Here is a 25,198-nt window from a genome sequence, read left to right on the forward strand (position 1 = left end):
ACAGAACTGAATCTAAAAGAACAGATATAAACCACGAACAAAATGTTTCTATAGTACAGACGAGCATTTATCATAACCCAATACATTCTTATCATCAGGAAGCCTTGTCCAAGCTGAATTATTTCCAAGTCATACCAACAGGGAATATATGCCTGCATCTTTGTGCTTTCTGTGATGGAGAGAAGAGGCATGGGTTTCCTTACTAACTTGCTCAGTTCTATAGAGAAATCAGTACTGGGAACAAACAGGCTATACTGGAAAGAGGATACTCTATACAGAAATATTTTTAAAGACTGATTTCCTCCCCCCCAAGGACTTTGTGCGTATTATCACAACAAAGAAGCATGCATCAAGTTGATGAAGGTTGAAAGCATACTCCAGGTAGCACACAAGTTTCATATTCAGAATGGAAGACAACTTGGTGATCTCAGAAGTATTCTGAATTATGTTGAAGTTTAAGGTGCATTTTATCAGCTGTCTTTCAGGAAGAAAAGGCTTAAGTAGAGTATTTATCTCATAGACACTCTTCCCTGAGACATCAGAAACTAGAGTGATCATCACAAGCGGCTCATTGTTTAAACACTACTAATTTCTACATTGTGCTAAAGAAATTGTTTAAATGCTACTAATTTCTACATTGTGCTAAAGAAGCCCTGGAACAGCAGCATGTTGAACTTACCAGTTAACTAGTCTTAACAGTTTTGATTTTATTCACGAATATGAACAAGGTTAATGATAGAGAAAAAAGCCAAACCCCTAGAAACATGGGAATTCTATAAAGTACTTGACTCTCATGACAGAAAAAAAAAAAAAAAAATCTGAGAAAAGGAAGTCTAAGTCCTTTTATGTAAAATGGTGGAAGCACAAAGTTATTCAGTATTTTCCGTATCTTAGTACTCCTAGAAAAATATTACAGCTCAAGTGCTCTGGGCATAAAATGCACACTCATCCACAACTGAATCGACTTGTGCATAATCACTTCATATATGAGCAAGTACTTCACCTTAAAGAACAAGGCAGGATAATAAAATCACCAACGTCAAAATCACATCAAGTGTAGAAATTAATTTAAAAAAGGAAACAACTCTGCTCTACAGTGTCATTTAATACTGGAATCTCCTCTTCACGCGTGTCTTCACTCATCTGTGGTGGCTTGGCTATGCTGAAAGAGCATAAAGCCATCTGTCCCTAACCAGTACATTTGTACCAGCAAAACCTCCTAACAGTTATGCTTTGGAAGCTCGTTTTGCTTGGAGGAACACAGAATCTATTGATAAAAGCAAAGTCCTGTCATTATTAAATGCTTCTACATGAGGAGGATCTTATGTACCAATACATGGCAAAGTAATCCTGCACAGACATGGCTACTTAAAAGAATCAGCACAAGTTTAATGAAGTCAATACGAAATTGCACTTTTATGACCATACTGAAGAAAAAAAGGTTACATTAAACTTGTTTGCATTTCAATTCTGTGTGAAGTTACACAGCAGGTAACTTTTCTTTTTTAATTAAAACAACATCCACCCCAAAATACAGATTATACACAGGATACCTGTTATTCCCCAAAAGCTTGAATCAAATGTGATTCAATTGACCCAACGTGTTGGGGTTTTTTGTTGCTTTTTTTGGTTGTTTGGGTTATTTTGTTATTGTGGCTTTTTTGTTTTTTTTTGTTAAAGTTCTAGTTCCCAACAGACCAGCTACTCAATGTATACAAACATGACAGAGGGTAATTTTATCATTCAACACCAATTAAACATTAAAAAAAAAAAAATAAAAACTTTTCCTTCTCTTCTACCAGTGATTTTGCCACTCGCTCTCTCACCTGTAATTTTCAAGATTTCCTAAAAATGGTATCAAAGTACAAAATCCTTTACATAATGGTCTAAAAGCTATGCAAAAAGTCTTGAGCACTACTGCAAGACATAAGTCTGAAGAGTCAAGATGTCTTCACAAAAGTTATGTGCACAAAACTAAACGAAAAGCAAAATCACTCATGAGTGACTCCAAAGACAATTTGTATCTCACAGGCACACTGGAAGAAGAAGACACAGACATCTATTCCACACAAACATCTGTCACATTCTTGACATCAAGAATTCATCCAGTGTTGACCTGGAGAGCCTTTTCATAGATTTCTCAAACACACTAAGCAGTGGCAGAAACAATCCTATAAAAATAGTATCTAGAAATGCACCTAATTTCTAGAATATAGACAATATTATTTCACTTGATAAGAGTTACTAACAATCTAGACAGTACCACTAAAAACAACTAAATGAGGAGCATGTATTCAAAATATAAGAAAAGAATTTTGTTAATTAAAGTAGAAGGTAGTGTCTTTTTTATTCCAACTACCAGAAAAATAGAGTCTTAAGTGAACCTGTTTAGGAGGGAATTAGAATGTGTGACTCCAGACAACTAATAAAATTACCCTAATTTCTTATTAGCATAGTATTTGACCAGGTACTGCAAAAAATGTTGAGCTCAAATTCATAAGAGGAATCCCCCAAACTACATCTCTATCATGTATTTTCCAAACACATGAATGTGAAAAAAACCCCAAACCTCCAAAATTGAGTCCTCTCCTCAAGCAACTGAAAGCAAGAATGAAACTTCATGTCATCACCTTTCCTAAACTCTCAAAAAATAGTTTCCAGACAATGGGCCTCTATTCAAATATTTAAAGCCACTGGAGCTGCTAAAACATTTCTAGGAACCTCCTAAGAACTGGTAGCAGCACTTCACAGTTCAAGGCTTTTCCTTTGGTTTTGGGAAAGACATAAACTTTACTTCTACAATTAACAACTGGACAATAAAATACAATGGTAACAACACTTTACGTTTGTTTATCCTGTTTCCTGTTAAGACCATGTGCAAACACGAATTTTTCTGGAAAATGAGTTGTCTCATGTAAGGGAAGTCTCACACTGAATATCTTAGAAACGTCTGATTAATAAAACAGCTTGCTAACTTGGCTGTGCTGTACCCCATACCAGAAAAACTTATTAGCATTTACCATACAGAGAGACGACTCCATCTCTAAAAATAAGTTAGTGGTAACTTAGGGGGAAAAGGTGAAAACTTTAAAAGATTTATGAACACAGTAAAGTCCAAGTCAGTAATGTAAGTATTATACACACATTTTGTGCATTGTAGGTGCTACTTTACAAAGCTGAAACAATTATAAGTCAAGTCAGTTGGAAGCATATAAAATGACAATCAGTGAGAGAACTCTGTGATCAACAATGAAAACATTGCATTACATTTCAAACAGTGAAATATCCCTAAATTGGCTTGATACCTCATAGATTCCTAATGCAGATACATTTGAGACAAGAGAGACATTAACCAGGAATAGTAAGCAGCTTCCCAGTTACTCTCACAACTCAGAACTTCAAGGACCTATGTCCAACACTACTCTAAGTCAGATCCTCTGAAGACTGGGGACAATTTCACAAAATCTTGCAATAGAATAATGTAAAATATGAGCTTTCATTCTAACCTTTACTGATTAGTAATGGACTCTTGTTCTTTGACACCAAGACAAAAAGCAGACAAAACAAAGCACATTGATGCATTCTTTGCAAACTGCAAAATTCCTTTTTGTCTTTTACCTATTTCTTTCTGTCAGTGTTTTGTAGCAACAAATTTCTCAGAACAATTATTCATTATAATAGCAGCGACTCTTACAAGGGTCAATCATTTTTCTACTCATGTCCAATAAAATTTTAATATTGACTTTGAGCCAAGAAGACAGGACTTTGATTTATGTGTCTGTTCATCCATAACACTTCCATTTAAAGGTATACCTCAAAATGCCTATTTAAATAAAACACATTTTATACTAGTAGTTAAGTATTTGAATAAATAAGATGCTGAATAAAATATAATATACTACAGATATATTTATGTGCGCACATTTATCTGTGTCTGTCTATATATATAAATACAATGATTTCTATAATGTAAACCTTACTTTTCTAATTCTTCAGGATCAAACTTCCACCAAGTATCTGGTTCATGGAACTCCACTCTGTATCCCTTTTCTAGAGCCTGCAGCAAGCAAAGAAAAATGTGTGGTATGTGTATCATTATTACATAAAATGTAACAAAAACTTTATAGATCAGTATAATAAACAGATGTAGTTAACTCTGTGGTGGTAGCATGCTGAATTTCACTTATTCTCAGCCCATCTTAGCTTTCATTCCAGGCTAAGCAGATTAGATCAAGTCAATCTCTAAATTGGTCTTACTATTGCCATACCAATTACTAATCATATCAATAAGCAGTCTCTCTTTAGAAACTTGAGCAATGAAAACGTTTCTGGACAAAACAGACCAACTGATCACGTGGGAAGCTAAGTATGAAAAGTTGTAACAGATGATATAATCACAAACCACCACCTACCACTTCCACATATGGCTTCATTTCCCAGGCCTGAGTGTTAGTGTTGTCTATTATTACTGGAGATTTTCCCTGCTCCATTGCTTGCTTTGCTGCAATGAGAAATAGTGCAAGTTAATAAATAACTATGTAACTCAAAATGGTAAATGTAAATAAACGTTCCAGATGTTTTTTTGCACTCATCTAGTCTGACTGAAACACACTGTTCTAAGAAAAGGAATAAAAGCACTCAAAGGTAGAGACAGGAATGGAAAGAAGTAGAAGCAAGAAGATAAGCAAAATGAACTGAAGGGCATAAAAAACAGGTGATGGTGAATTGATGCAAAAGAGTATATGGGAAGTGTAGAATGCGAAGTAGCAGAACTGCTCAAAGTCTGTGGCCTGCTGAGTATAGAGATCCCAGTATGAAACTGTACCCTGGTTCCAGCTTTACCAGCTCTGCCAAATAACAGATGGTGCATTTATAATGGAGACCTGTGGTTAAGTATTGCAGTTATCCAACAAAATGCTAAGAAATAGAGGATCTTAATGGAAAGACATCACATATTTGAAATATTTCTGAGATCCATTAAAAAAAAAATACAACCATACTATCTCTGCTTGAATAATGTTTGAACTCACTGACCAATTTCTACCAAATGCAAAAAAGGGCAGAAGCTTCAGGAATAATAAACTGCTTCCAAGTTCTACAAAACAGCAACTAGTAAGAAGGCCCATCCAAATTAGCATCTTTATTGATGTAAAGATGAACAGAGCACAGCCACAATACAATTTGTTTGGCAGGACACTTTGGCAGTAACATGCTTTTAACTTTGGACCAGCAAGAGTATACTGCTTCTTACCTAGCATGAGCACCCTAGAGATTACAGTGCAGAACTGGGATTGGTTGGAGGAGTTTGGGGGACAAAACATGCAAACCTGTTGGCTACTTGAGATTCATCAACTCCACAGCACAGAAAACATTATAACGTTACCCTGATGCTTAAAATGGTATCTCTTCATAAGCCCAAGACTGCTTTAGTTGTAATAAATCAGTTAAGCATTTATTTTATGCCTAAACCTAATTTTGATCTTGAGATCAGGCATTCTTCTAAATCCTTTACACAGTTAGTCCAGAAAGCACTCCCAGAGGACTCCGAACTCACATTACTAGGATTTGTCCCTGAAGAAAACACCATTGCAGAACCACTTTTTTTGAGCACATCCAGAGAGCATGATTGTGACATTCAGCATCTACATAATGCCACACAGGAGACTCACCCAAGGAGGTGAAAAATTTGAATTCTATACCTTTATGAGCTTGATATCCACCTTCATTTTATACAAAATGCGGCAACAGTTAGCTATTCTTACCAGAAGTTCAGAAGGAACTCTCCTGCAGAGTAGAGTAGCTAGAGAGGGTATTGAGTACTTTTGGGACAAGTGGGCTACCTCAATCTTCATTGTTTTAACTTCCTTTACCTCTTTATTTTGAAAGCAAGACCTCTGCTGTTCTTTGCAGAAAGGGACACAGCTTTTACCACTTCAGAAAATAACTACTTTATACATAAATCAGTAAATTAGGCTCTTTTCGCAGCCTGGAACTAAGTCAGATGGAGAAGCATATTTCCAACTTGATACTGCCAGATTCATAAAAAAGATTCCTCAACTCCTCCTGAAACTACTCCTACAATTGCAAGTAAGACTTTTATAAAAAAATCTATTCCTCACCTTCTTTGTGCCTCAGTTAATCAGTAAAAACAGAATAATTCCTTACCTATTTTACAGAAGCACTGTAAAGATGAATTCCATTAAAAAAAAATAAAAAATCAATTGCTCTGATGTTACACATTGAAGCCAAGAAAAAATTATTTTTTTTTAGTTAGTTTAAACAGTACTAGCAATGTAAGCCACAAACACATCAAGAATTTCACATTTCAAAATTCTTGCAGGAAAAGAGCAAGGACTCAGTCCTTTTTTTAAAAGACACAGGGTACAAAAGCAAAAAAAAAACAACAAAAAAGCTTTATGGTTTGTGCACTACTTCTTCCCATATACTCCTACCTCTTTCAGCACATGATAGACTTTTCTGTAGTTGAATAGGGGGTACATATCATATCATCAGCATGACCCAAGCATTCCTTTTTTTTTTGAAGTAATTGTGAGATAAATAATGAGTAAGTCAGGGTGAAAAGTCAGGGAAAAGGATCATCTTTTGGTGAATGTTCTTGAACATCATCCCAGCTCTTTCCAAGTGGCCACTACTTTGCATGATCTTCATTTTCTGGTTGCCCAATTTCAAAAGCTACAGGTGTCACTTACAGAAGTGATATGAACTCATCTGAATATGAAGACAGTGAAGTTTATTCTGAATATACGGAATTTAATTACTACTACATACACTGAAGAAAATATCTAAATTGCTAAGTTTGGCATCCAAAAGAGGAAAATGTTTTTAGCAACTGTTCCTTAGCTTGCCAATTAAAAATTCAGAATATAATACCACTAGTGCTCACAGAAAGTTAAGATGATGAACTAGATGAAAGAGCTGAAATATCTAAAGCTCAAAATCCTAAAATAACACTCATACAAAAAAAGTTCTCAGGAGAATTAATAATGTTCCATTAAACAAAGTTTAAATAATATGCATTAAATAAAAAGTGAGATCCACAATGAGTGCAAGGATTAAAAAAAATACATCTGTTGAAAACCTGCCCATTTAGTGAACACTACTCAATCTGGTCACTGAATGAAGCGGGGATCTGAAGGAAGAAACACCCTAAGTTATTGGAGAGAACTAGGGAATTATCTTGATGGAAATCAATCCATACAATGGGAAGAAATAAAATGAACAGACTACGAAGTAACTTTGTAAATGGTAGGGACTTAAAAAGCAAAGATAAAATTAGTTCCAACAGAGCACTAAGAATCGATAGTAAAAGCTATAAAAAAAATTAAAAGTATATTGCCCTGGTTTCATTAACTTGGTACAAATGATCTTTCTGAAACCCAAATCTATAAAAGAAAACTCGTGGGCTGACAGAAACAGGGGAAAAATCCTGAAATATGCTTTTCAGAAAAGATTCATAAAGGTATCAAGAGAATAGCCAATTCTGTAATGAAGGTAATGGGACCATCATTAATTTACAAATGCTTATGAAGAAAGATTATTTTATAGCTACAACACACTTAACATGTTCTATCATTTTGTTTTAACTATAGATCTAAGTGCTAAGTGCACTGATGTAATACCTTAGATAAAAGTTTTAAACAAAACTGTGCCTGGCCAGATCATAGAGCAGATCCTCCTGGAAACTATGCTTAGGGCACATGGAAAATAAGGAGGTGATTGGTGACAGCCAGCATGGCTTCACTGAGGGCAAATCATGCCTGACAAATTTGGTGGCCTTCTACAAGGGGGGCTGGTGGATAAAGGAAGAGCAATTGACTTCATCTACCTGGACTTGTGCAAAGTATGTGACACAGTCCCACATGACATCCTTGTCTCTAAATTGGAGAGACGTGGATTTGATGGATGAACGACTCAATGGATAAGGAATTGGCTGGATGGTCACACTCAAGCAGTTGCAGTCAACGGCTCGATGTCCAAGAGGAGAGCAGTGACGAGTGGCGTTCCTCAGGGGTCGGTGCTGGGACCGGCGCTGTTTAACATCTCTGTTGGTGACACGGACAGTGGGATTGAGCACACCCTCAGCAAGTTTGACGATGACACCAAGCTGTCTGGTGCAGTCGACACGCTGGAGGGCAGGGATGGCATCCAGACACACCCTAACAGGCTGGAGAGGTGGGCTTGTGCAAACCTCATGAAGTTCAACAAGGCCAAGTGCAAGATCCTACACATGGGTGAAAGCAACCCCATGCACAAATACAGGCCGGGGGATGAGTGGATTGAGAGCAACCCTGAGAAGGACTTGCGGGTATTAATGGATGGAAAACTGACTATGAGCCAGCAATCTGTGCTCACAGCCCAGAAAGCCAACTGTATCCTGGGCTGCATCAAGAGAAGTGTGGCCAGTAAGTCAAGGGAGGTGATTCTCCCTCTCTACTCCACTCTTATGAGACCCCGCTTGGATATAATCTATATAAAGCTGATATAATCTATATGAAACTTTAAGAGAGGCCTACTCTTCCGACAAGAATCCCAACTATCAGGATTATCATTCCCCTGAAGTTCTCACTTCATGTATTTCAAGAATACGCACACAAATGAAACCAAGAACTTCTGAAGTATTTCAAGTCAGAGAACTCCATCTAGTCAAAGCAGGATATATGGTTTGAGCATTTTTCATGGACCCAATTCAACCCCAAGCTATTCTAGCAAATGTTTCACAGTGGGGGTGCTCTATACAGCATGGCACAGCTGTTCTTGCTATCAAAATCACTGAATAACTAAATTATATACTGTTCTGGTTATCCAAAGTACTGTGTAACTAAGTGATACAGAACTAGAAAGATTTTAAGGTCTAGTGAGAAACAGCCAGAAGCCATTACCAAGTGAGAATTGTTTAGTGGTCCTATAATTCTGAAATGTTGAGTCCTCTCATGCATAAACTACTACCTTATCAACTCTTTGCTCCTCAGGCTTCTACTGGGAACTTCATTCAAAGTATTTATTACTGTTGCACTCCAATCTCAAAACTGCTTTTTATAATTGATATTCTGATAATTGCTCTAATAAATTCCTTCACTGTTCATACAAAAATCTTCCCCCCATGTATCATAAATTTTGCATTAAGGTGAAGTGGGGAGGAAAGGGAAGAATTTTTTTTTTTTTTTACTTGGCCCTCTGTGTCTTTTGATGCAAAGAAGTAGTACTCCAGCTAGGAAGGAAGCTTCTGCTTGAGACACTGCAGCACAGAGAGTAATCAGCATGCACAGGCAATGGAGTTGTTCAGTTTGTCCACTCATTGGAGGAGACTAAGCAGGTAGTGAGATTCTTCGAAAACTGCTACAGAAAGAGCAAGAATCTGTCTGCTACCCTTCTTACCCCAGGTATCTACTTCCTTACCAATTAAACCCAATCTTTGGACACTGATAGCTGTTAAGAAAGATGACTTACTAAAGCTGTTAATCTACACAAGTAAACTAAAATCTTTCTCATAAAAACTCTTCCATAAATTGTGGATGAACCTCAGATCGGGAAAGATACTGGAAAAAATAAGATACCCTGCAGTTGCCAGCATTAAAAAGGTTCAATTCTGCCATCAAGATACTAGCACCAAATGTAACAAATCAGCAGGTCACAGCACAAAGAGAAGAGATTTTATATTTTTAACACTGAACCTTCTAGAAATTCAAAATTTAATGTGTATATATATATAAATTAGAATATAAAGAATACTTTAAATATATATTTCTATGTACCCTCTACTAAAAAAATATATATATACTCCTTTTCATATAGATTACTAACACACATGCATGTTATGTAATACTTCTATTTCTAAATATAAGCATAATTTAATAGGACTCCTCTTATGCATTCAAACCTCTCTTCTGGTTCCAGTCATGGGCATCACCAAGCTGAGCAGCATTATACGTATATCCATCTTGCTGACGAAAATAATCATCAGTGCTGAATACAATGCCACCACGACTTTGACCAAGCAGAATACTGTTAAACAAAGGAAAATACAAAAATACTTTAACTTTTATTTTCCAGACAGAAAAAAAAGACGACACATAAAAAAGAATACTGCTAAACTAAGTTTAACTGTGCCCTATTTCTGAACTTCTTACAAACTTCAAAGAGGTTTATAAAAGTACACTCCTATGTATTACCAATAATTCTAATTCAAATTAAAGCAATATATTTTCCCTCTCTACTATTTCTGTATTTGTTGTTTCTTCTTCTCTGCTCCCAAGAGATATTTGTACCCATCTATTTTACGGTTCCATTGCAGTAAGGTCTAAGTACCTCATAATAATTTAATGCATTTACTAACATTTTCCACATCAATTCTCATTGGGAATTATCTCTATAAACCAATCTGATCATGAGGAATCTGGATACAGCTCAGCAATGAACTGGATGTTTAAATCTTTCTTCACCACCTTAAACTCTCGACATGCACTCTTCTGACCTCTGCCCATGCTGCTTGCACATACAATGCGAGTCAAACAGGAACTGCAAAAGAAAACTACTAACGTTTACAGCAACTTCACTGAAGAACACAATAAACTTTCAAGATTGCCCTACTAATGAAAGTCTGGATTACAGAAGAGTGTCCATATTCCTTCAAGATCCTATACTCTTCTATTACAGTTCTGTGTTTTCTCCCCCAATCCTGGCAGCACACTCTTACTTGCCTGTTTCCTCATCAACTCTGGCACTCACTGGATCTATAAGCCACTGGAATACACTACCCAGGAGAAAGCAATCCTTCCCTCATTTTTTTTTTCCCCCCTGGGTTACTTTTCTTAAATAGGCTCAACGGCTAAAGCTTCAGAAAAGGCCTCAAAAGGTGATGCCATCAATGGAGACCTCCTCTGACTGACCATGAGTAAGCTGCTGCATGGGTCACCACATCTTACAGAACCGCAATTTCAGTCTAGTAGATGACAAGAAGTTTAAGACACAATTTCTTCGTATCTCAGTTTCTATCAGGGAATTATATTGTTTTTCTCTATCATTCATCATACATTAGTGCTAACAGAGTGCTAGGAAATCCATGCGGTTTACTATCCCTGCATGTATTACTTCAAATTGGGAGAAAAACAGTCACTTCTCACATCACCTAAACTACTTGATTAGAGTGTTTTAGCTTAATTTCCTGAGGCAATGCCATTCCATGGTACCTTCTGGACATACAGATAAATTTAAACAAAATCTGACAGAATATTCTCTCAAAAATACCATGATTTTTTTTTTTGGGGGGGGGGGGGGATGGGACGACAAGCCAAACCAAATTTGTAAAAAAATGGATAAAAAGCAGAGATTTAAATTAGAATCCATAAAAATGAAGAAGATATAAAGATCACAATGGAAATTTCACATTAACCCAGTCTTTTAGGCCCATCAGTTCCAAGCAACACAGATAATTTAGCGGCTAGAAGTTCACTTCATTTGTAGGTCAGAATAAATTGCATTATGTTCTGCTTCTTGCACAGCTAACACTGGATTACAGGAACAATTTAAGTATACTTTAGCAAACAACAAAAGATACTGTGGGAAAGACAAGGAGGGTAAGAAGGGAAACTCAGAGTGACAAAGTTTCAATGTTCATCATCAACATGTTTATTTTTACTCTATATTGTAATATTTTATATTAGTGATAATGTTTACTATTTACAGACGTTATTGTAGTGGGTGATGTAGCAATACCAGAATAATCCACTACACTTTTCTACAATTCTGTATTTGCATTGTCATGAAGTGCCACAGTCAAACCTTCTAGGAGCATCATACAGCTGACTTATGTATAGCTGACTACAATTAATCTTAAATGTTGCCCAGGCACACCACCAAATACCTGTGAGTCAGAAACTGATTATAGCAGTTACAGGGAGTAATTAACTGCTGGCTGATCAGTAACATCAGAATCTCTGTCAAATCAAATACACATTAATCCATCCCAATGAGCAATCCCCATTCTGCCAAACGTAAACTTTGTTTTCAAAAAGTCCTTGGAAATTGGGATTTAAAGGAAAACATTGTAAAACTGAGACAACAGTACAATTCCGTTGTGTGACTGCAAAACCGCCTTGACTATTTCTGGTTTCTATAAGTATACTGAAATTTGAAAACAGAAAACAGCCAGTTAGTGCCACAGAACATTCATAGCCCATTGCAACACTCAGATATCACTGTCCTATGGAAATTTAAGCAATTACTCTGGCTCAGAAATAGGCAATGTACCCAAAGGCTACAAAAGCCAAACTGCACTAGCAGCATGTGGGATTTTACTACTGCTGAGGGGACAGGAACAGGAAAGAACTGGCCAATCCCAAATTATGCAGGGGAACAAATGTATGCTAGCTCTAAATTACCAAGCTTTCCGATATATATATATGTGCAGGAAGAACTACTTAAATTTAATTCCTAGACAAGAAATTTGCTATGTTTTGCCACCTGTCACCAACAACAGACTTGTTATAGATCACAATTCAATACCTGGGACACTGTATTACATATTAACTTACATTCCTACACATTTATTGTCTCACAACTATGCTGTTGGTTATTTTTGCTTTTAAAATACAGAGATCTGTAACAACAAAATTCAGATTACTAAGGACCAGAAGAAACTACTAATGATGCAACTGTCAAGTAACATGATCGAAGCTTCATACAAGTTGTTTTTCCCTTCTTGCTCTTTCTCCCTTTTCCAGAGTATAAAGGTTACCTCAGGACAAATAGCAACGCTATTTCAGAAAGCAGAGCATAATACAACAGAAGTACAGCCCCTTTTTTTGGACATTAATCAATAACTATTTTTGTTAGAGCCTTTGTCTTCTAATAGGATGTGTATTACACTGGTTTAGGAGTCCACAGAAGGATTCAAAGCCTATTTTTGTTCTAAGTAGATAAAACGGCACCAGTAAATCACACACTGCACACAACAGCATTTTTTCATATCTATTCCTCTCTTGTATAAAATATTTAAAAGGAATTTATATTAATTAAGTTACTTGGCCATGATTTCACACACAGCTCAATTCTTATTTACAGTATGCTACGTTTGCCAACTAATGCTGCTAGAAAAAACGAATCCAGCTTCCACGCTCACTTTTTGCGTGCTGAATGTATATACACACATCTTAAAAGAGTAAGGACCACGTGCCTTACTAAAAGGGATGGAAAATAATACCTGGAATTCTTCTACTAGCGGAGTAGAGACACACACCCTTACAGCTCCTAGGAGACTGACCATCAGGTTTCTGTAGGAACGTATACGAACTGATGAAGCAACACTAATGGGACTAATGGGGCATTCATTTTTATTTTTATTTATAGGAACTGACTCTGCTCAGTGTTCTAGAGAATAACTGACTTACTGAAATTCTTCTGTTGTACCTTCCAAACATCGTTAGTAGCAATAAAGAAACACAATGACAAGGGTTCAGGAATTTTGCAAGCCCGTCAACAAAGTTTATTCTTGAAATATGTTGTTGTTATTCCTTGAAGTTCAGAATACACCACAATTTATTTATGAACCTATATAACTGATATAACAGATTTAATATGTAAACTGTGTTTGCAAGAATAATCCTAGAACTACAGAATTTGGGAAGGCAAGGTGACTACCAAAGAGGCCAGAGTAACAGAACCTTTACCCTATACACAACACGCAAGCTATCACAGTGTAAAGAGTTTATGAACTGAAAGGTCAGTTATTACATCAAGGACCATAGCCTGTTTCTAAATTGTGAAATTAAGTCATCAAACATAACATTTTAAAAGCCTGACAATTACCTCTTTTAGAATTCATAGTATTTAAACCCGTAAAATTTAAAACACAAACATACTTGTCAACATCATGTGAAGTAATTCACATACTTCTAACATGTACTGGGAAATAAAGTTTATCCCAGGGTCATGAACTAGGAAATAGAAACAACAAAAATCACATCTCTGCAAAGAAAGCATCATTACTACCTAAATCCACAAAGAGATGATATTCCAATTCTGAGAGATGGAGAAAGAAAAAAGATAAATACATTTCTAATAAGAGACTCAAATTATAGATCTGCCAGCATCAATATGTACACATGCCTGAAATGAGCAGCAGTATTAGCCAACTGCTGCAATCCAGCCTTTCCACCCTAAACCTGCCCTGCAACTGAATACCCACCTTTAAACATAGCAGGACAATGAAATTAAAGCACATATAACTATTAAAGCAGCTCACCTGCTTTTTCCAGACGTTATCTGATTTCATAGAAGATATTAGCTTGACATAAAAAACTCATCTTGAAACCAAAATGTTAATTTTTAACTTGTCAGCATACCAATACAAATTTTTTCTAGTGCACATGAGCATGCACATGCACACATACACACAGACAGAAAACCCGCCCGAATTTTTCTTCAAAACTAAAATGGTCCCTCAACCTGAATCCGAGCTAGCCTATTTAGACAGGTTATTTTATAATTAAGAAGATACCTTAGAATCTAATAATTCATTTATTTAAAATAGCTGACATATTGCAGATGAGGAAAAAAATAGACCATAACAGATTATATCTGTAGTACCACTAAGCAATGTAAAAGCTACTTTAAAAGCACTGCTTGTAACATTGTTTAAAGAAACATCTACTTAGAAACAGCACACAATTGTTTCTACATTCAGCTATAAATACTAACCCTAACCCTTCAGAAGTTTGAGCTCTCACGAAGAATGGCCCCAAATAAAGATATTCATATATTCCTGACAATGGATTTAATTCAAAACATACTTCCCAAGTGACACCAATATTTGTTCTTTCAACCTCATTAAGCTCATTTTCATTCAAATTCATGTTCAGATATTTGTGGAGGAATGGAAAATTGCAATTGCTGCCAAGTTCAGTCGCAAAATATCCTAACAATCCACATCTGTTTTCTTGTAACTTTTTCCAGCATTATGAGATCATATTATCATCTACTTCTAATTGCAGCAGATTTCTGATAGTTGGGCTAAAGATATCATTGCTGGGTATCTGTCTGGCCAAATTGTTTTAGAAAATGTCTGGCTAAATGGTCAATCGCTTCCAATACTGAGGAAGAAATACAGCATTTTTATCATGTTTCATTATTTCAAGCTTTTCTCTGGGAATATTTGGATTGAGGAAGTGAAATCCAGTGAATTACATGCATTTTCCTGCAAAAATTTTTGTAAATCTGCTGAAGCTACAGAACATGCACAGAATGTCACATGCAAGTGTCACATGCACAGAACGTAGTGAAAAGTACTAATTTTTGTACAAAGTAGAGCAGAAAATGCAAAGTCTCACGGCAGTAAACCCATTCCTGAACAGAGCACTGGCAGTGGCAGGAAGCTGATTCAGTACCAATATTGCATTGTAAGAATACATTTATCCTAACACAATCTTAAGAATTGCAAGAGAAGGAACAAAATCGGCCTAAATTAGGAAGGACATGGGAAGCATTGTGGTATAAACACTGGAACAAGCAACTTGGTACTGGCAGCAGAGCTAGGAAACAGGGACAAGGCAAAGAGTGAAGTACAAGAAAGAAACGAGTACCATGAAGTTGGGAATGACAAAATACCACAGGCTGAAACAGGGACAAGATGAATCTGGGAAGAAAGGGGGTGGAGAAGGAGGAACAGAGAAATCTGCTTAGAATTCAGGAGCAGATGTACAGCTAGTAAGCACAGACCAAAAGCCATGGTTGGATAGGAACAGGAAAACAAAACTGGAAATAGATGGATAAAGAGATAGGAACTCAAATGAGCCTCAGGAAGCTGGGATTGTCTATGTCAGATGAATGAAAGATATAAAGCAAGGAGATGAAGGTAGCTCCCCAATGAGCAGGAAATCATTGATGTTATGCTCATATTTAAGGCAAGTAAAGACAAGGACCCAAAGAACTAAATGCTGCTCAACCTCATCTAACCTCAGTTCTGGAAAGACAATGGAGTGCATCCTCTTGGAATCTATTTCCAAACATGTGAAGGAAACAAAGGTAATCAGGAAGAGTCAATGTGGAGTTTGCAGCAGAAAAATTTTTATTTACTGACCAGAATGCACTCTCTGATGAAACAACTGCCTCTGTGGATGAAGACAGTGATGAATGTAGCATACTTTGAAATTATCAGGGCTTCTGACATAATCTCCCAGTCAGTAACAAGCAGAGTACAGCAAGGGATGATAGTGGACCAGTATCTTCATCATTAACCTGGATGATGAGGCAGAGAACTTGCAGATGACACCAAACTTGTAGCAATGCCTGACACATTGAACAGTAGGGTTTCCATCCAGAAGGCCACTGAGAAACTTGAGCACTAGGCTAAGTAAAACATCATGAAGCTTAACAAGAAAAAGAGCAAAGTTCTGTGACTGGTAAAAAATGAACCTAAGCATTAGTACAGGAGGAAAGCAACTGACTGAGCAGCCCTGCTGCAAAGGATCTGAGGATTACAGGAGACATCAAACCGGAGATGAATGAATGGTATGATTTCATCAACAGAAGAGCAAACCACCTGTTAGGCTTTATTAGAGAAAATTTAGCTGATAGATCAATGGAAGGCATCATCTACACTCTGCCTGGCTCTCATGTGGTTGATTCTGAAATACTGTTCCTAGTTTGGGGCTTCCCAGTTCAAAAGACATACTGAAAACAGTGAAAGGGCTGAACAGATGGCTACCAAGATGGCTAAGGGCATACAACCTACAAGGAGAGATTAATAGCAGCTAGGCTTTTAGCATGGCAATGAAGACCGTAAAAGGCCATCTGATATCAGTCTATTACAGTGAATAATCCCATCCCCTTAGCTGAAGGGAAGCTGCAAAGACGATGAGCCAGACAGGAGAACTCACGCAAATTATGGCTTGGGAACTTCAGTTTGGAGATTAGGAAGAACTCCCTTACTAGGATGGCAGTACAGCACCAGAAAAGTTTGGAGAGACTGTGGAATCTCTGTACCTGTAGGATTTTCAAGATCAGGTGAGACAAAGACACAGCTGATCTGATCCAATGATGGTGACAGACCTGATCCAAGCAGAACGATGGACTAGTTGACCTCCACAAGCCTCTTCCAAAAAATATGGCTGTGATTCCAAGCAGTTGGGATGGAAGAGTCAAAACAAAACACAGACTTCAGTGGAAGATTCAGGACAGACAGGGGTCAAGCTTGGGAGCAGGAGGAATAGTGCCTGTACCTACACATCCTTACTTTGCACAATACGCAGATAGAAATTCAAGATTCCTGGGTCTCACTACTGCTCTGCTGTCATTTCATACTTAGGAAACCCACTTGCAAGATGCATCTCACTCCCTTCTAGCACTGATATACACAGATTATGTCGATTTTCTACTTTTCCTTCACAGTTATTTGCTAGCACAAGTGGTAGAGGTTTGTCTGCAGGTGCTAAAGATGCTAAGACTGCAAAAATACCAGGGAGTACAAGTAGGACATCAGAAGACTGTTACTTGCCGTCCTAGTCCACACTGAGAAATTCTATGATGTCACATGTAAAAAACAATCAACTGTACTAAGAATAACATTTAATTAATAATATATATGTTTTCCCCATAGGCTGACTTTAATTCCGGGATTTCCCACCCCCCGGGTACCTAAGACCCTGAGACATGATGTCATGGGAATTAACAATTGCAACCAAGCATTGAGCATTTGAAACTGCATATAATTGAATACACTGAAAACCAAGTCCCACACAGTTCAAATTCTGCACCCAAATTTGGTAACTATTCTTGACCTTGATTTCATAATGCCTACTTTTCCATCTGTTAAATAAAATTAGTAATTGATCTCACTAGCAAAAGATGAAAAAAGCATGAGTATGTGTTCATAGAAACCTGAAGACATTTAGAATCTTTCAGATAATATGAATAATGTATTTGGGGAAGGATTCAGAGACAATTCATCACACCAAACTTGGAAAATAAAATATTTTATATCTTCACATTAAGTATTATCCCATCCTGCACTGAATGAGGCAGTAATTTTTCCACAGGGGGGTTATTTTGTTCAATTTTCTATGTTGCTCTCATATATTAATGGAATTATTACATTAATACCCACACAGGCACATGCAACTCCAGAAACGCAGGTTTGCAAAACAGAGCAATCGGTAACTAGAAAACACTGTAGTTCAAATTATACAAACATGTAAGCTAGAAATTTCTTGTACGTATTTTTCTATTATATAGAGATCATGGTCTCCTAAATATCAGGGAAAAACCCCACAAACAGCAATGCTACTTCCTTATACAAAAAACAAAGAGAACATGATCACTCTATTTCATAGACTTAGCATACAACAGAAGACATCCCATTTGTGATGTACAGTTTCTGGATGAAACTCAATTGGTATGTACTGATACAGTAATTTTTTTTTTTATGTGCAAGGGAAAAATTTTCACTCAATACAGATAGTGTCTGTGCTCTATGTCAACTTATGTGCTTTTTAAACAATGAAAAAAAAAATGAAAATCCAGGTAGAGGTGACACCTGCTTTTAACCCTGTCAGACTTGAAGAAGTATATTTTTAAGGGAAAATAATACTTTTCTTGTGTGTTGTTCACAAAAGCAGAGAAGTTAACAGACCATAGTGTAAAAAAATAAAAAAATGAAAAAATGAGATTATGCTCAGTTTCATCAACACACTGAAAACAACTTAAGTATTTTCAGAGTAGCATAATTCTTCTAATGGTCCTTGAAGATTTTTGCATGGGCATAAAAATGTAATTCTGGTTCAGTCAAATTAATGCTGTTCAATTTGACAGTTTTTTTTAAATGAAGAAATTTACAATAAAAAAAGAGAGGTAGAGCATCACATAATAGTACACCTGAAAGTTTCAGAATAGAGGATTATGTGGTTTAATGGATACAGAGCATTTGAAATTTAACACAAAACAGCTCCTATTCATCAAAACTCTAAAGGACGCAAAACCCCCAAGGAAATCCTTCTAATGTTTACATAAGACAAATGTAATTTGTCCTCATTAAGCAAAAATTACTGTATTTTAATAGCCTAATTTACAGATAACAAAGTTAGCCAAGTACTTAAAGATTTTTTTTTTTTAAATTCTTTACAATTTTTATTTGAATAAGCTTCTTGAGCTTTAAGTCTTTACTTACCGAGAAAGCGTTGATTTCCCTGAACCAGGTAGGCCTCTTAAGATGAGGAGAAATTTCTGTGAACAACCGAATCTTTCTTCAAGTAACTGCAAGGAAGAAAAGCCGTGCATCCCTTCTGTATTGTCAGCTTTTGGATCCTTCCAACACTCTTCTCTGGTTTCACAGAAACCATTATTTTGGAGTCTGTTCTGGTCGTTATTTCCATTTCTGAAGACCTGAGTATTATACATATCAATATCACCAGCATAGCTGGTACTCTGATCAAGTAATGGACCGTGACTGTTGATATCAGTATTTCCATGGTAACCATGATAATTTTTGTAAGAAAGTTCACCATTCTGAGAAGGGAGAGCATTTGATTTTTGTGGTGAGGAATGAAGTATCTGAAAATGCGACTGATGGTTGAATCCAGGAGGAAGAGGTCCCTGAGGTGCTATGAAAGACTCTGGTGACTGCCAAGCAGGTCTGAATTCAGGCACTGAGTAGTTCCAATATTTAGAATCTACTTGTCCATTAAAGGTATTTTCAGCTTTCCAGCCACTTGTTTCCACTACAAACTGCTGCTCATTGCTTGTTTTCTGATGGTTCTGTTCTCCAAAAAAACACTGTCTATTCTCATAAAATGGTTGTGGGCTGCCCAACAATACACATTGATGATCCTCTTCTGAGTTTTGACTACAGTTATATGGAGAGTATTGTTCCTGAGAAGTTTCAGTTTCTTTTTCCTGAAAATTTGTATCTAAATTTTCCTTTTCCATCTGCTGAATTTCTTTATAGAACTGGTCCAGTTCATCATCTATTTCTGGTACAGCAGAACAAACAGTCTGTATCTTCTTTGCCTCCTTTCTTTTAGCTCTGTTTTCGTGCAATTCATTCTGATATCCCTCACTACTTCCACATTGATTGCAACTGCCAGACTTGTCCTGTTTGTTACTTTTGGCAGGCTTGTAAATCGGTCCGATAAATTCTTTGCTTGTAAAAAACTCTTCATCTGATTCATTTCTATTTACTGAGAATGATGTACTGCTATTCTTAATACTATCTTCACCAGCATTATTTGTAATAAAAGGGCCCTTCTTTTCTTCAACTTTAATGTTATTTATTGATGCAAATGGAAGATTTACATTCTGTACAGTTTCTGAATCAACTGGCTGACTAAACACTAAATTATTTTCAGGGAGTACTCCATTGAGTGTTCCCAAGACACCAGTAGGTATTTTCTCTTGCTTCTGCATTTCATGTTGCCCTCGGGTATCTGAGGCATACGCTGGTATCAAATCATCTGATGTTTTCTCAGCATCCACTGCCTCCTGAGTACCTTGGTTATCATCATCTGAGGGTTTCTCGTAAGCCTCTTCTGTTGACTTCATTTTTTTAGAACATGGTTCAACTGTGATTTCATCCTGACACTCCAAGAGCCTTACTCTACTTTCAGCATGAAGCATCTTAGGGGAAAAAAAAAAAAAAAAAAAAAATCTACATTATCAGCATGCACATTTTTAAAGTAAAGTATAAAAAAGCATAAGTTATTCAGGCCTATAATACGTATCCTCAGACCCTCCCCAGTCACAACTAAAATGTACTCAACCAGAAGGAAAGCAGCAATACCTACCAGAAGTATTGTTTAACCAAAACTGCCACATTACTGCACATCTTTAGCAAAGAACTACATTAGTGCTATACCAGTGTAGCAGTCAATTTAATGGTATATCTTGAATAATTTACAAATCACATTTTAAAAATGTGAATATTTGAAAAATTAATTACATCAACAACCTCTGTTCTCTACTGTCCTATGTTAATCTGCCAGGTGTTATAAATCCCTCTTAAAGCACAAACATGTGCCAATTTCCAATGCACTGATACCTGACATCACTACTAATATGACCAACAAAAAATGCCAATACTTCAATCACAAGCGTTATTTTCTGTGACATGAACTGAACTCAACTTATTCATTTAACACCAACTAAACAGATGCTGGATGTCATTTCTAATTTGGTACTAGTCAAATATGACTCAAAATTAAGTCTGCAATCTATTATTATGTTTCTGGTTTTGGAACAACTAAAGACCTTTGTTAGGGACCAACACCACTTGGTTGCATGTTTTCTAAAAAATAAGCACACAAAAAAAAGCAATCCCTGCCTCAAACAGACTGCAACCTAAGAATGAGCCAAGTTCCAGAAAGGTTCAGAGACATGACAGCAGTTAAAAACAAAGCAAGATGGCACTGACCACTGTGACACCCAGTCATGCCATTACCCATCTATTAGTTATAATTACTTGCATTTTCCTTTGTATTCCTGAAGTCTAGATAGAATGCAATAAAAAAGCCAGTCATTTTATTATAAATCAAGTGCCAAGTAGTTTTTTCAGCAAATCCTCACCCAATGAAATGCAGTACCAGACAAGAAAGAATTTTTCCTACTAGAGGGTTTATTCTACTGCTTTCTGTGAACATTTCAACTTTCTAGGAGTAGTTATTAATAAAATGTCACACGCTCTTCATTATGGACAATAAATGAAGGTTTTTTCTTTATTTGAAAAGGAACTGTAGGTAGTATTAAAGGAAGATTTGTAAGTAACATTTATCACCTCATGTTCACTTGCAGAACTGCCAAGAAAAGGTGTTACTCTGGGCACTCTCACTTACTATCCAAAGGAAGAGAATTCTTCCATCCTCAGTCTCAAAATGTCTAAATCAAGGAGATTTTACTGTTTGCATTTGACTTTACTACTTGGAAGACAGCACTAATGTTAGAAGAGGGAGAAACATGGCTATGCAACTAACCCTCTGCCTCAGAATTGGTGCAACAATGTTGGGGGTACTATGGTCTCTCTTCCTCTCAAGATATGTATGTTTTATGCACATCTCCAGCTTCTCAGTTCCCCTTTTTTATAAATTAGAATGCAAGTATGACAATATATGAACAGTGGACTCTATCGCCTCATCTATCCAAAAATGTTACTCTACCTCCATTCAAAAACAGGACTGGGAAAAAAAAAAAAAAAAAAAAAAAAAAAAAAAAAAAAAAAGTTGCTTTATTAGCTTCTGTGTTCTCATCAGTCTTCTGGGATAGTGCTTAAGCAGAGCCCATATTCTGATGCGGAATGATAACAGCATGTGAACACTTGCTGCATGCCAGTATCTCTAATGATGGAAGATGCTGCTCTGTGACTGGCCCACACAAGAACATCCTTTCTTGCTAATGCTTTACAGACTTTCTCCATCCTTTGAGACAATGAAGTTGCATACAAAAGCACCTCCACCAGCATTCTTGGGGCAAAGCAAGTACATACTGAAAAAGTACAATCCATGTGATGGTCTTGCCCCTTTAATGGGAGAGGCATAGGTTTGTCGGATTTCTGGCAAGAACTGCTTGTAAGCGTAGCACCTGAACTGGCATATATGATTCACCAGGCTGGCGCTTGCAATGCTAAATTACCACTTTAAATAACCTGCCAAACATCCAGAAGATTCAACTAAGCAACATAAGACCGTAAGCTCCACCTGTACAGTAAGTTTCCAAACAGAAAAAGAAGGCGTATTATGGCAGAACTTAGAGATGGGGGGAATTGATGGGCTTTGCTTGCATGATCACCTGAGTACGAAGGTGACCAAGCGCGTAGGCCAGCGTCCCCCACACCGAGGCAGGCCACAGCTCAGAGCCGGGGGAAGCAGGAGCTGCTCCCGCACCGGGCCGCCGGCTGTGGGGCCGCCGGCTGTGGGGCCGCCGGCTGTGGGGCCGCCGGCTGTGGGGCCGCCGCTGGCAGCGGGTGCCGGAGGGGAAGGCCCGGCTGCCGGAGGGGAAGGCCCGGCTGCCGGGCACCGCCAGCCTCAACTCCCGGTAGGTGTGTCACCCGCTCCCGCCCCAGCGTAAGGCGCCCCCCCCCCCCCTCCCCGCCCCGCCCGCACCTCCCTCAACCTCAGCGGCCGGCTCCTCCACGCTACCACCACCGCACCCGCGCTGCCCCCGTCCCCGCCCGGCCGCGGCGAACCGAGCACTCGGCCGCGGGCCCCTTTTAGCCACACATCGGTGGTGAGAAGCGCCTTCTCGGCCCGGCCCCACTGAACAGAAGCCACGGTCACATGCGGGTGAAAAACCCACCTCAGAGCAGAGGCACGGTGCCGCCCGGCTCCCGCCGCCTCGGCGAGCAGCACGCTCCCGGCAGGAGGGGGGTAGGGGAGCGCCACCAACCCCCTCACTCTCAAAATGGCGCCGCCTCCCCCTGCCCCATCACCTCCGCAGCCCGTTCTGGGACTTGTAGTTCCACCCGGCCGGGGGTTAGACTACAACTCCCAGCATCCCCCGCTGCGGGAGGGACGGAGGCCGTGTGGCCGGCCGGCGCGTGGGACGGCCTTACCGCCACACGCTCCGTGTCCGCCTCCTCGGAGGAAAATGATCTAAACCAACGTGGGGATGTGCGTTTCAGGCTATTTTAAACTTTTTTGGAGGTCGTTCTCTCAGCGTCCGGGGAGGTTTTGCGTTTGTGCGCAGCCTGGCCGGCGGGGTCAAACGCCATTACAGTGGTTTCCCAACTTCGGGGCTGCTGGCTGTACTGCAGTAAAATCGACAAGCTTACTTCTCCTAAAGCAGTATTAAAGCATCTGGTGTTTTATTCTTGATGGAAGAAAAAAATCTCAGTTACTGAAAGCACAAGTCAGAAGCTCCAGCCAACCGCCTTGTGTTTCCTCTGATTGGTTTTTCCACTCTCGTGCTCAGGCCATCTGCTGTACCCACACAGCAGTTTGGTTTATGTGGTATGGTCTGCCTTCCTAAAACTGATGGTTGATTTGTTTTGGTTTAAATAATTAAACAAACTTGACAAGCATATTTTGCCCAGACATTAGTCCTGTCCACATTAATTAGAATAAAGCATATTTTTTTTTGCTGTAACCCTAAGGGAGAATGCTTTATGAGTTATGTATGTCCGTGTAGTAGATGAACTTTCTCTGACAGCTGTGTAAAGGATAAAATGATTTTTTGTAGAGTTTTAAGGATCAGAGCGTTTATTTTGCTTTTAAGTGGTATTCTGATTTTTGTGTAAGAACAAAGATTTTAGCAAGATTATGAAGTTGTGATGAGGATTGTCCGCAGTGTAAAAGTTGCCTAAGTTTCCTAGACATGTATTGTACTTCTGTGAACTTGCAACTTTTTCCTGCAGCATAATTAGAGCGTATTTTTTCCATGATATGACTAAATACTTTTTTTTTTTTTCCAAATCTTGTGGTATTACACAAAGGAAACCACATTTTCCATAAGAAAGAGTCTTGTAACAGTAATTCCCCAATTTTCATTAGTGCACACCATAGCTCCTGTAAGTGATGTGCCCATTCTAAATATCTACAATGTCTCTGATTTCAGATAACATAAATAAGTTACTAACATTTTAGAGCTTATATAATTTATAAAAATCACTATTTTTTTTGCTGTAAATCATAAAAGAAAACAGTGGTTGTTAAAATCCATTTTAGGCATTCTTTCTAATAACCCCTGTGACTAGAACATAGACTCCTTTCATGGGCAAGATGACAGACTTGTTCTGTTGTAAGGTATGAATGTGTCTTTGGTAGCATTTTAATTTAGGTCAGAAGTGAGTTTTTGAAGTGAATCTCCTGATTCTTTCCATTTCCCATGCTCTGTTAAGATTAGTGCACTTCCAATATGAAAGATACTGAAATGTCTATTGTATGAATATCACATCTGTCCCAGTTTGAGCCCAGAGGGCAAATGAGCGCCCTGCAGCCCTTCCCCTTTCAGGAATGGGGAGGAGGAAAGAGGAAAAAGGCTCAGGAATTCAGATAAGGACAGGGAAGGGGTTGCTCACCCATTATGGTTAGGGGCAAAAGACGGACTCCTTAGGGAAAGAAAAAATTCCATCACTTTAATTCAAATGCTAACAAACACAACACTTAACAGACAAGGTGGGACAGTGAGAAGTGACACCACATCCAAACAAAACCTCTCCCCACCCTTCCCTTCTCCCCGGGCTCAGCTCTGCTCCCCATCTCTCCCC

The 25,198-nt window shown here is 38.1% G+C and overlaps 1 protein-coding gene across 6 annotated transcripts in view; it reads right to left on the bottom strand.

The window, feature by feature from the left end:
* LOC104356071 (NEDD4 binding protein 2 like 2) overlaps positions 1-23,416 on the bottom strand; it is a 50,145-nt gene extending 26,729 nt beyond the window's left edge. For all 6 annotated transcript variants that reach the window (XR_004405668.2, XM_032982904.2, XM_032982903.2 and 3 more), the window contains exons 1-5: positions 23,290-23,416; positions 19,178-20,622; positions 9,899-10,023; positions 4,413-4,501; positions 3,981-4,057 (exon numbers count right to left, since the gene is read on the bottom strand). Coding sequence is in view for 5 of the 6 variants with exons in the window: in XM_032982904.2 (XP_032838795.2) it covers positions 3,981-4,057; positions 4,413-4,501; positions 9,899-10,023; positions 19,178-20,622 (1,736 nt within the window). In the remaining variant the exon portion in view is untranslated. The remainder of the gene's footprint in view (positions 1-3,980; positions 4,058-4,412; positions 4,502-9,898; positions 10,024-19,177; positions 20,623-23,289) is intronic.
* Between the last annotated feature and the right edge of the window lie 1,782 nt (positions 23,417-25,198).

The sequence above is a fragment of the Tyto alba genome, unplaced genomic scaffold (genome assembly GCF_018691265.1).
Source record: "Tyto alba isolate M040663 unplaced genomic scaffold, T.alba_DEE_v4.0 Super-Scaffold_2, whole genome shotgun sequence".
Lineage (NCBI taxonomy): Eukaryota > Metazoa > Chordata > Aves > Strigiformes > Tytonidae > Tyto > Tyto alba.